Consider the following 12,408-nt stretch of genomic DNA (forward strand, 5'->3'; position numbering starts at 1 on the left):
GCCAAAATGGGAAATTCTCTTTTGGCTATTTTTATTCTTGTTGCCTTATCTCCTCATGTGACCAATTATTTTATATTGTGTGATAAATCCTTCATTTGCTAAAATAGTTTGTGGAAATAAATTGCCCAGGATAATGTTATATTTCTTTTTTTGTTTTATAGGGCTGCACCCATGGCATATGGAGGTTCCCAGGCTAGGGGATGAATGGGAGCTGTAGCTGCCTGCCTACACCACAGCCACAGCAACATGGGATCTGAGCCATGTCTGTGACCTACACCACAGCTCATGGCAACGCCGGATCCTTAACCCATTGATCAAGGCCAGGGATTGAACACACAACTTCAGTGGGTTAAGGATCTGGTGTTGCCATGAGCTGTGGTGTAGGTCAAAGATGTAGATCAGATCCCGCATAGCTCAGCATAGCTGTGGCATAGCTCGGCAGCAGTAGCTCTAATTTGACCCTTAGCCTGGGAACATTCATATGCTGTGGGTGTGGTCCTAAAAAGCAAAAAGAAAAAAAGAAATATCATCTAAGCAAGGTAGAGATCCACTAATATGTCTTAATACCTTATGGCAAACTCAAGAGAATACCCTGGTTATCTGATGCAATGATAGTAACAGAGTTGTGAAAAACATCCATACTTGCTGACGTTTTGGAAACATGCATACCTGGGCCATGTTTTGTCTATTTAGGAATATGGATGTAAAATATAAGGTAGAGAGAGCCACAGTTCCAGATTCACTGGAAAGCTTTGGAAATAGCTTCAGTTCTTTTTATCCAACTGCTGCTTCACATATAGCACACTTGGAGATGTGAATCAGCACGGTCGTCTATGTTTTCTGTGGCCATCTGCCAGGCAGACATCTTCAGGGTCATGATCAAGCAAAGCCGTCCTTACAGCCCATTTGTTCTTTTGCTCTACCATGTTCCTATGACATGAAGGAAAAGTGGAATGGTTTCTGCTTTTTCCGTTTAACCCGAATGGAGCAGCTAACAGCAATAAAGGACATTTTCTCCCAGGTGGCCACAGAATTACTTCTCCACAAGGATTCCATGGGTCAGGAATTCAGATAGGGCACAAGGGGAATGGTTGGTCTCTGTTCTATAATGTCTCAGGCTGAGGCTGAGCTGGGAAGACTCCTGGGCTGGCTAACTCAAGAGCTGGGGGTTAGAATCACCTGGAAGCATCTTTTCTCATATTTCTGGCAGTTAATGTTGGCTATTGGCTGGGACATTCATCGGGGAATTGGTGAGAGGACATATACAGGGCAGTTCCATGTGGCCTGGACTTCCTAGGACTTCTGATGTAGCATCTCAAAAGTAAGTGTTCCCAGGAGTTCCTGCTATGGCACAATGGGCTTGGCGGTGTCTCTGCAGCACCAGGATGTAGGTTTAATCCTTCGCCTGCCTCAATGGGTTAAAGGATCCAGCGTTGCAACTGTGGCTTGAATCTGATTCCTGGCCTGGGAACACCATGTGCCACAGGGCAGCCAAAAATGAAAAGAAAGGAAGGGGAGTTCCCGTCGTGGCGCAGTGGTTAACGAATCCGACTAGGAACCATGAGGTTGCGGGTTCGGTCCCTGCCCTTGCTCAGTGGGTTAACGATCCGGTGTTGCCGTGAGCTGTGGTATAGGTTGCAGACACGGCTCGGATCCCGCGTTGCTGTGGCTCTGGCGTAGGCCGGTGGCTGCAGCTCCAATTCGACCCCTAGCCTGGGAACCTCCATATGCTGTGGGAGCGGCCCAAGAAATAGCAACAACAACAACAACAACAAAAAGACAAAAAAAAAAAAAAAAGAAAAGAAAAGAAAGGAAGGAAGGAAAGAAGGAGTTTTCCCCAGAAACCCAGGTATGGATTTTTCTGACCCAACCTCAGAAGTCATGTAGTATCACTCCTGCTATGTTCTTTTTTTTTTTTTTTTTTGTCTTTTTGCCATTTTCTTGGGCCGCTCTCGCGGCATATGGAGTTCCCAGGCTAGGGGTCCAATCGGAGCTATAGCCACTGGCCTACGCCAGAGCCACAGCAACGCGGGATCCGAGCCGCGTCTGCAACCTACACCACAGCTCACGGCAACGCCGGATCGTTAACCCACTGAGCAAGGGCAGGGACCGAACCCGCAACCTCATGGTTCCTAGTCGGATTCGTTAACCACTGCGCCACGACGGGAACTCCCACTCCTGCTATGTTCTACTGGTTGAGGCAATATGATGCTGTCCCGGACTGAAACGGAAAGGTCATGGACCCCACTTCTCAATGGGAGTAATGTGAAAGAATTTGTGTTTATATTTTAAAACCTCCATATTGTCTTCTATCCTCCCATAGATGCAGATGAAACAGATATAAAAATATATATCACACTATTCAGAGGTATTGCTTCTGAGTTGAGAAAGAAGAGAGAAACTCACTTTGCACTTTATATATAGCTGCATTATTTGAAATTTTTACAAGCATGTATTATTTTTTTGTAACTTGAAAGGAAATTTAAAATAACAAAGCAATGGGGAAAAACCTGCGACAGAACTCCAGAAAAAAAACGTTTTTATATGAGAATGCAATACAAGAATGCACTGGAAGCCATGGGCCACTGCATTCCGCCTATCCTGGCACCTCAAAAGAACAATTATTGAGCCCCTGCATCAGTCCTGGGGGGCAGGGTGACAGGATGAGCTGGAAGGAGAGCTCCCCCAGCTGGCCTGACTTACCCCAGGTTGCCATCCGCCAGCCAGCCCGTAGTGCACACCGCCAAGGCACAGTCCTGGACCACCCTCCTCAGCTCGTCTGCAGATGCCAGGTGAGCGCCTCTGCTTTTGCAGGAAAGCCAGGCTGCCTCCAGGTCCAGGCCCCGAGAGCCATTCTGAGACTCCAGCACAAAGAACTTCCCTGTGTGAGGACAAGCACCAACACAGGCTGGTTCCAGGATCCATGGGAATTGAATCTCAGCAAACTCACCCTTTGGCAGATACCTGCCAGAACTGTAGTTTCCCACTTGCCTGAAGACCCAAACACAGCAACTACCCCATTACATTCGTCCCTGGACTAGGCAATAACAATTATATTGGGGTTTTAGTCTATGTTTTACTCTTTAAAAAAATTAACCATCTGCTCTGGCATGCTTATCTCGACAAGCCCTTCAAATCTTCCTTTTAAAAAGATGTTTAACAGCATTTGCAAATTGCCTACACATAGAAACGACCTAAATATCCATCAACAGGTAAATGTATAAAGAAGATGTGGTAAATATACACAATAGAATACTACTCAGCCATAAAAAAAGAATGAAATAGAGCTATCTGCAGCAACATGATGGACTTGGAGGGCATTATGCTAAGTGAAATAAGGCAGACAGAGAAAGATAAATACAATATTTATCTTTCAATATATGTTGCTTATATATGAAATCTAAAGAAAACAACTAGTGAATATAACATAAAAGAAGCAGACTTGCAGATATCGAGAACAAATAGTGGCTACCAGTGGCAAGGAGAGGGGCAAGATGGAGTGGGGAAGTGAGAGATACCAACTATTGGGTGTAAGATAGGTTCAAGGATGTATTGTACAACATGGGGAATAGAGTCAATGTTTTGTAATAATTGTAAATGGAAAGTAACCTTTAAAATGGTATAAAAATAAAAAATAAACAAAAAGATGTTTTACAAACAGCATGTACCAAGGCTCAGTGTCCTAGGTTTGCTTGGTGTCCAAGGCCCTGATTCTGCCCCAGCTCTGCCGTCGTCTGCAGCTCCAGCCTGGGGGTGACCCCACACACAGCAGGTTGCTCCCCTTTTCTCCATTCCATTGTCTCAGGACGTTATCAGGCCCTTCCCACAATGAGTGTGCTTGCTACATTTCTCCCAACTGGACCAGGCAGCAGCAGCCACATCTGGTGCATCATGGCTGCTTGCACCACATCAATCTATGGTCAGGTAACAGGCCTCAAAAAACGTGTGACAGATGAATGGAGTGGACGTGAACTCAGGCAGAGCTGAGTCTGAAAGCAAAAGAGAGCTTTAGGCAAGAAAACCTCTGTGTAAGAGGGAGTGCTGGGTCCCCCAGGAGCTCCTGAAGGGATGAAGCAATGCCTTGGGTGACCCTGTCAAGTTCAAGGTAAAGGCAGGGTAGAAAAAAGTCCACTTAGAATGAACTTCACTTTCATCTATCAGCTAAATTATCATAATACATTGATTTTACTAGCATGAGAAACTCAGCTATCATCTACTGCAAAATTGTTATAACAAATACAATAATCTCCCAGCTTTGGAACCAAAAGTTACAATAAAAATGTAAATATTATTCAAAATAAACATATCCCTAGATGACAGGAGCTCTCTTAGACATAGTGCCAGTGTACAGTACACAACCTAAACAACTATCCTTAATGATCCTACCTGGAAGTAAGCATGCACCCAAGACACTTTTGTAATGACAGTCTTTGCCAGAGTTCCTGCTGTGGCACTGTGGGTTAAGAAATCAACTGCAGCAGCTTGGATTTTTCTCAATTTAGTGCAGTCATATACAGCTCTAATTTCCCCTCTAAGCAGTGCATTAGCTGCAACCCATCAGTTTTGGTATGTTTTGTTTTCATTCATCTCAAAGTATTTTTTAATTTTTCTTGTGATTTCTCCTTTGTCTCATCAGTTATTTAGGAATGCCTTGTTTCATTTCTACCTATTTATGAAATTCCCAATTTATTTGTTATTAATTTCTAATTCTATCCCATTGTAATTAGAGAAAATACTTTTTACAGTTTTAATCCTTTTAAAGTTATTATGGCATCTTTTATTGCCTAGCATGGTCTATCCTGAAGAATATTTCATGAGGCGTTCCTGCCTATGGCACAGTGGGTTAAGAATCCGACTGCAGCAGCTCAGGTTGCTGCAGAGGTACAGGTTCAATCTCCAGCCTGGTTCAGTGGGTTAAAGGATCTGGTGTTTCCACAGCTGGTGCTACCATAAAAAAATAAATAAAATAAAAAATTTAAAAAAGAATGTTGCATGTACATTTGAGAAGAATGTATATCCTGCTATTGTTGGGTGCCATTTTATATAATCAGTATTCACTTCTATTTAACCATATATTTATTTTTTTCCCCTTTTACATTCCATCTTGCCTTTCATATAATTTTCTTTCTGCCCAAAATACTTTTTTAGTATTTCCTACCAGAAGGATCTTCTGGTGGCAAGCTGTCTTGGTTTTGGCTTATCTGAAAAATAAAAATACACTTGTCTCACCTTTGTTCTTAACATTTATTTTCAGTGAGTATAATTCTAAATTTGCAACTATTTTTGCTAGTAATTGTATTCTTACCTCATTGCTATTGTCTTAAAATTCAGCCATCAAACTGCTACTGCTTTGAGAGTATTCTGTCCCTTCTCTCTGTCTGCTCTGATAACATTCTTTGTCTTTACTGTTCTGCAGCATCACTAGTATATATCTCCTTAGAGATTTTTTTTCTTTCTTTTTTTTTTTTTGTCTTTTTGCCATTTCTCGGGCCGCTCCCGCAGCATATGGAGGTTCCCAGGCTAGGGGTCCAATCGGAGCTGTAGCCACCGGCCTACGCCAGAGCCACAGCAACGTGGGGACCCGAGCCACGTCTGCTACCTACACCACAGCTCACGACAACGCCGGATCCCTAACCCACTGAGCACGGCCAGGGATCGAACCCACAACCTCATGGTTCCTAGGTGGATTTGTTAACCACTGAGCCACGATGGGAACTCCCAGAGATTTTTTTTTTCCATCTTGGTATTTGTTGTTGGGCTTCTTCAATCTATGTTTTGAAATATTTACCAGTTCTGTAAAATTCAAAGACATTTGTCTTTAGCTATCTCTGGGATTTCTGATTAAAGTATATGTTAATCCTCATTCTTTCCTTCATGTCTCTTTAGCATCTTAATATTTTCCATCTTTTTTGTATCTTTACTACATTTTGGATGATGCCTTCTGATTTCTTTTTCAAGGATAAGTTATTTTTTCAAATGTGTCTGCTATGCAGCCAAAAATTTATCATTGTATTTTTCATTTCTAGAATTCCTATCTTGTTCTTTTTCAAATCAGCTAAGCCACTTTTCATAGTTTCTATTCTTTGCAGATATTTTCGAACTTATCTTTTATTTTTTTATAGTAATCACCATTGTATTATAATCTATGCCTGTTAATTCCAGTATCAGACTTATTTTTAGGTCAGTTTCTGCTACATGTTGTATCGGTTGCTTCTCACTCATGGTGTCTTGTTTCCTTGTACTCTTTCCTGTATTTTACTTTGGTGGTTATTGCCTTTGAAAAAGTATTTGTATGGGGTTTTCTGAAGTATGAGATGAAGGGTTGTTGTTTTTTTTTTCCTCCAGAGAGGAGTTCCAATTGTTCCTATCAGGTGTCTGGATAAATATCAGTCTCAAGCCATTTAAACTAGATCCACGGCTTGAAAAACCTTAGATATCTATTTTCGTTAGGACTACAATTCCCAATGAAGATTAGCACTTGGGTTCCAACCACCAAGACAACTCATCCAACAGTGCTTGAGAATAAAGAAAGGGGATATTGTTTATCCTTGTTCACTCTTATCTTGTGAGTTCAGCCCTTTAGGGTCCCAGATTCATATATATATATGTGTGTATGTGTGGCTGTGACAGTAGTGGCATGAGGAGGAAAGGTCGGTCAGATTCTCTGTATCATGTGAGCCCCGTGCTTTTAATATTATCTCCCCTGCACAGGCGCTTGACCACCAAAATTCTGTTTAGGAGTTCCCAGTGTGGCTCAGCAGTAACGAACCTGACTATTATCCATGAGGAAGCAGGTTCGATCCCGGATCCGGGGTTAAGGATCCGGCGTTGCTATGAGCTGTGGTGTAGGTCAAAGAAACTGCTTGGATCCTGCATTGCTGTGCTGTGGTGTAGGCAGGTGTCTACAGCTCCTATTTGACCCGTAACCTGGGAATGTCCATATGCCACTGGTGTGGCCCTAAAAAGACAAGCAACAAACAAACAAACAAAAAAAACCCTCTGTTTAATTTCATAGCATTTTTTCCCCAGATATGCAATTGCTGTTGGCATGTGGACATTCCCAGGCCAGGGACTGAATCTGAGCCACAGCTGTGACCTTCGCTGCAGCTGCGGCAATGCCAGATCCTTTAACCCACTGTGCCAGGCCAGGGATCAAACCTGCATCTTCATGGACAGCGTCAGGTTCTTAACCCACTTCACGACAATGGGAGGGGAATTTATAACTGTATGTGTCTTCACTAAATTAAGAAAAATTAGGAGTTCTTGCCGTGGTGAAGTGGGTTAAGAATCCAACTCCAATAGCTTGAGTTGCTGTGGAGGTGTGAGTTCAATTCCCGGCCTGTGCAGTGGGTTAAAGGATCTGGTTTTGCTGCACCTGTAGCATAAGTCGCAACTGTGGCTTGGATCTGATCCCTAGCCTGGGAACTCCATATGCCATGGGATGGCCAAAAAGGAAAAAAGAAAAAGAAAAAAGAATTATACACCATGACCAAGAATACAAGGTTGGTTTATATGTCAAAATCAGTTAATGGACTACATGATCATCTCAGTAGGTGCAGAAAGGCACTTGACACAATTCAATACATTTTCACCATAAAAACACTTAATAAGCTAGGAATAGAGAGGAATTTCTCCAACCTGATAAAGAGCATCTGTAAAACTCTCGTAACTAATATCACACTTGAACTAATATCACAGCTGAAAGACTGAATGCCTTCCCCTATGATCCTTATCAACAAGGATGTCTGCTCTTGCCACTTTTATTCAACATTGTACTGGTGAGTCTCTCCAAGACAATTAGGGAAGAAAGTGAAATAAAAGTCATGCAGATTGGAAAGGAAAAAAACTATATTTTCAAATGATATGATCTTGCATACAGAAAATCCTAAGGAATCTAGTAAAAAAAAAGCTATTAGAACTATTTCAACAAGGTTGTAGTAAAATATTTTTACTTAAGTAACAAAAATCTGTGGAGAAATTAAAGTAGGTCATTTCTTCTCACTGTAAAGCCTAGGATTCCATCTATACACATGGTTTCAAAAACCATCTTGACATGGATGACTCACATTTTTCTCTTTGGTCCAAATCCTTTCCACTTGCCTCATTCTTCTCTCCACCCACATCCTTTCTCACCTGGACAAATGGGCTGGCATCTTATCTAGTCTCTCCATACCCAGTCTTGCCATGGTCCCACCCATTCTTCCTACTCTCAGGATGAGCTTCTCGAAACGCAAAACCTTATCAGTCACTCTACTCCTTGAAACCATACAATGGTTTCCTTTCCATTTTCAGTTTAAAACAAAACCTGGTCCCACACCATTTTCCCCAGCATCATCTCAATCTACCTCCACTTTGGACTCTCTGCTCCAGCCACTCTGTTGCTTATCACATGTCCTATTTCTCCACCACTCACAGTTTCTTTGTACATGTTATTCTTTATCCAGATACTCTCTCTGTTTTCTTTCTTTTTTTTTCTTTTTTTTTTTTTTGTCTTTTGTCTTTTTCGGCTGCACCCGAAGCATAGGGAGGTTTCCAGGCTGGGATCTAATAGGAACTACAGCTGCCGGCCTATGCCAGAGCCACAGCAATGCCAGATCCAAGCCAAGTCTGAACACTACACCACAGCTCACAGCAACGTGGGATCTTTAACCCACTGAGCAAGGCCAGGGATCGAACCTGGAACCTCATGGTTCCTAGTCAGATTTGTTTCCGCTGCACCATGATGGGAACTCCCCTATCCAGATACTCTTTATTCTCCCTCTTTGCCTAGGGAATTTTTACTCATTTTTCACATCCCTCTACACCAAGTCAAAAGTCTCCTAATACCTAGTACCTGCATCCTTTAATCTTATCATTTATCAAAACTGCAGTTTCACATTTCATTCATGTAATTATTAGCTTAATGACTCTCTCTCCCATTGGATATTAAGCTCCCTGATAGCAAGTACCTGTTTCTCCTCACTATTTTAGTCTCAACAGCAAGGACAGTACTGAGTATATGGTAGACACTCAAATTACCTGTTGGATTAATGAGTCTTTCCCTGTAATCATTACCCAAACACTAAAGTTAATTTGCATTCAGTTAAAGCGAAGATTTTTCAGTTTCAAAATTTTAAATTACACTAGCTGGCCTCTTTTATGTATGAGGTACATATCTAATTAGTCCAGCGTAAAACTAGATGTTCTCATTTGAGTTTATCTCACTGACTTATTTTTTAATAAGTTATGGAGTTTTTAACAACTCTAAATTCTCTCTTCAAATGTCTTAACACATCAGTTTAGTTGAACATTTCTTCTTCCTCCTTCCATCACTGTAGAATACAAATACCTAAATGTGAAAAGTGGTGGTAGTTAAGCATATATTTAGTAAAGAAAAGAATCCTTTCATAGTTTCTAATTTTTCAATGGCTCTATTATAAAAGTTGGAGCTCAACAAATGGAGTTTCTCGAAAGCAAGTGTACCTATAGTTCTCCATCAGGGAAGAAGGGAGAAGGAAAGGAGAAGGGAGAAATGGAGGCATTTCTAGCAAGCGTTAACAAGAAAATATGCTCAGGTGCTATCATTACTTTCTCCTTGTCTAATGATATTTCTGTCTTCAATTTTCTATGACCCACATCAGGCCAGACAGGCACAAACTATTGATCCATACCCATCTGGCATTTCACTTAAGTGCTTATAATGGGGTGCAACTCTAAACCCTCATGTATTTCAGAGATTTTTTAAAAAGGAATTAAAATTGGTACAATAGTATACATTGTTCAAAAGTCAACACTAGATCCAATTTATTCTACTTGCATTCTTTAAAATCAGCTTAACTTTCATGACTCGATGTCAGGTCAAAACATACTACAGTAAAGAATTAAGAGTGGATTAGCTCCTTATAGGTATGGGATTTCCTTTCGAGTGATGAAACGCTGTTTCATAAATTAAAGGGTTGTGATGGTTGATGACTATACTAAAAATACTTGAGTTATGCCTTTTAAAATGGTAAATTTTAGGAGTTCCCTGGTGACCTAGTGGTTAAGTATTCAGTGTTGTTACTGCTGTGGCATGGGTTCAATCCCTGCCCTGGGAACTTACGCATGCCATGGGCATGGCCAAAAGACATGGTAAATTTTATATGAATTTTATCTCAATTACAAATTAACAGTGATCACTGTATAGCACAGGGAATTATATTCAGCATCCTGTGACAAACCATAATGGAAAATAATATGAAAAGGAATGAATGTTTTTGTATAACCAATTCCCTTTGGTGTATAGTAGAAATTAACACAATGCTATAATCAACTGTACTTCAATAATTTTTTAAAAAAGAATAAAAGCTAAGTTTCATAAACTAAAAGAAAAATTTAACAGTGATCACTAGGAACCTTTAACGTTAACATTGTTTTCCCTCTAACACTCTCCCTGAGAATATGGAGAGCTAAGACCAACATTCATCCTTAATTGGAAGCAAAGAGTTCCACAAGCTGGCGCTTAGGACAAAGAGCACCCTAAATTCTAAGATAATACCTGGAAGTTTCCCCCTTGCTTTTCCTTTTCCCTAACCCCTATGCTTCTTTTTGTCAAGTCTTCTCATTTTACCCAATATTGTCTGCTAAACAGCAATGACATTCAAAAATATATAAAGCATGTTAAATCAGCTGAGGGTTTTTTCCTTTATCTGATGTGTCCCAAGCTTGGATTTACTAGAAACCGGTCGTGGATGTGAGAACCGCTGGTTTTTTTTGTTTTGTTTTGTTTTTTTGGTTTTTTTTTTTTCCTTTTAGATCCTTTTGCACCAAGTCAGCGGGGTTTTGTTCCAAAATCAAAACACAGCTGAATTAGCTTTTTGAAACTGAACTGATCTAAGGCTACGATCACGCTAATTTAAGGAAAGTATTGAAAGCTGAATACATGTTCAAAAAACAGAGTCAATTCTCAGAACTCGCAATAATCAGTTCCTTACCTATTTCTTTAGCTTTGTACGGGAGGACAGCCTCACCTTGAACTTTCCGCTCCAGCCACTCTCATTTATCCCATTCCCCACCCGACCCCCGCCACTCAGAGGGCCTTTGCTGGTGCTCTTCCCCCTCCCCAGGACACTTTCCTCTCTCCTGCTCTGCTGATTTGCACTCATCTTTCACATATTCCTGGACCAAACCAAAATGCCGAGGAAGTCGTGATCACCAGCCTTGCCATGCGGAGCACACTTAATACACGTGGGAAATTATCTCTCTGCAGAGGGATAAAGATCTTTTAAAGACCTTTCGTGGAGATCTTGGGAAAGCTAGCGACGGGGCTGCAGATCCAAAGCATAGGCTTTTTCTGTTGCGCGCCAGTGTGAAGGGGTTGTCCAGGGATCCGAGGGGGCGGGGGTGGGGGGTGGGGAGTGTTTGGGACCCAGTGAGCTAGGAGAGTGAGGCAGGGTCGTAGGATTGTCGCTGGCCTCGTTCTCTCCCAGGCTTGCCTTGTTTCAGGCTCAGTCAGAGCGAGCTTCGCTTTCTCCATGGAGTGCCCACGCGCCAACCCCGGCCCACCGCTTTACCTGCGCTCCAGCGACACTCACCATCTGCCCGCACCGAGAGGCGCTGCAGGCCAAGCAGAAGCAGCGCCGCCGCCCAGAACCTGGCGCCGGAGCTGGGTCTTTCAGCAGCCATGGTCGGGGCGTCCACTGGCGGGTGACTGGAGCGCGGGCTCCGGCTGTGGGACGTTAGGGTTGTCCGTGCTGGTGCCCCGTGCGCGCCACTTGGCTCTGCGCTCTGCTTGCCCGTCGCAGGCTTTGCGTCCAGCGCGCCAAGAGGGAGGAGTGCGGGGAGCAGGGGAGGCTGGAGACGCTGGAGCCGCCGCACTGGGTCCGCGAACTCCCGGGGGGGTACTGTCGGCGGCGCCGGGGAGGCGGCTGTGGCCCGGCTCCGCCTTCGTGCCGGGCACCTGGAGGCCTTGGTGCCAAAAGAGGCTGCCCCGGACGGTGAGCTCCCTGGGCTCAGCCAGGACGGAGGGTAAGGGCGTGGGGAGGCGGAGAGAGTGGCGAATCGGCTGCAGGGAACCCCTGCCTGCTTGGGGACCCTCTGCGAAAGGGTGACGCAGTCTGAGAGGCCAGGCCCCTCTGGGAGGATCGCGAAAAACCGCATGCCTAACCCTGTCCTCTGCTTCTTGACTTTCCAGCTGGAGTCCTCCTGTAGAGGAAGAACATTTAGTACGAAAAAGAAAAATCTAACTTGCCAGCCTAACTCTGAGGAGTGAAACACAGGGAATACCGAGACTCCTCTTCCCTAAAAGTATAGTGCGAAAGCCTCTCAGAAAGGGGTATCTTCTGGACGCTTCCTTCAGGACTGTGCCAGATAGGCCTTAACGTTTCTCGAAGAACAGCAGGGCCGCTGGTGGGGTTGTTGCTGGTATCACACCTCGCAAAGCAGGGCTCT

The 12,408-nt window shown here is 43.1% G+C and overlaps 1 protein-coding gene across 1 annotated transcript in view; it reads right to left on the reverse strand.

Moving 5' to 3' along the window:
• The window catches only part of SUSD5 (sushi domain containing 5), a 45,332-nt gene extending 33,338 nt beyond the window's left edge, over positions 1-11,994 (reverse strand). The window contains exons 1-2 of the mRNA XM_047769565.1: positions 11,553-11,994; positions 2,704-2,881 (exon numbers count right to left, since the gene is read on the reverse strand). Of these exons, the coding sequence (XP_047625521.1) occupies positions 2,704-2,881; positions 11,553-11,643 (269 nt within the window). The 5' untranslated portion in view covers positions 11,644-11,994. The remainder of the gene's footprint in view (positions 1-2,703; positions 2,882-11,552) is intronic.
• Positions 11,995-12,408: the final 414 nt, after the last annotated feature.

The sequence above is a fragment of the Phacochoerus africanus genome, chromosome 1 (assembly GCF_016906955.1).
Source record: "Phacochoerus africanus isolate WHEZ1 chromosome 1, ROS_Pafr_v1, whole genome shotgun sequence".
Classification (NCBI taxonomy): domain Eukaryota; kingdom Metazoa; phylum Chordata; class Mammalia; order Artiodactyla; family Suidae; genus Phacochoerus; species Phacochoerus africanus.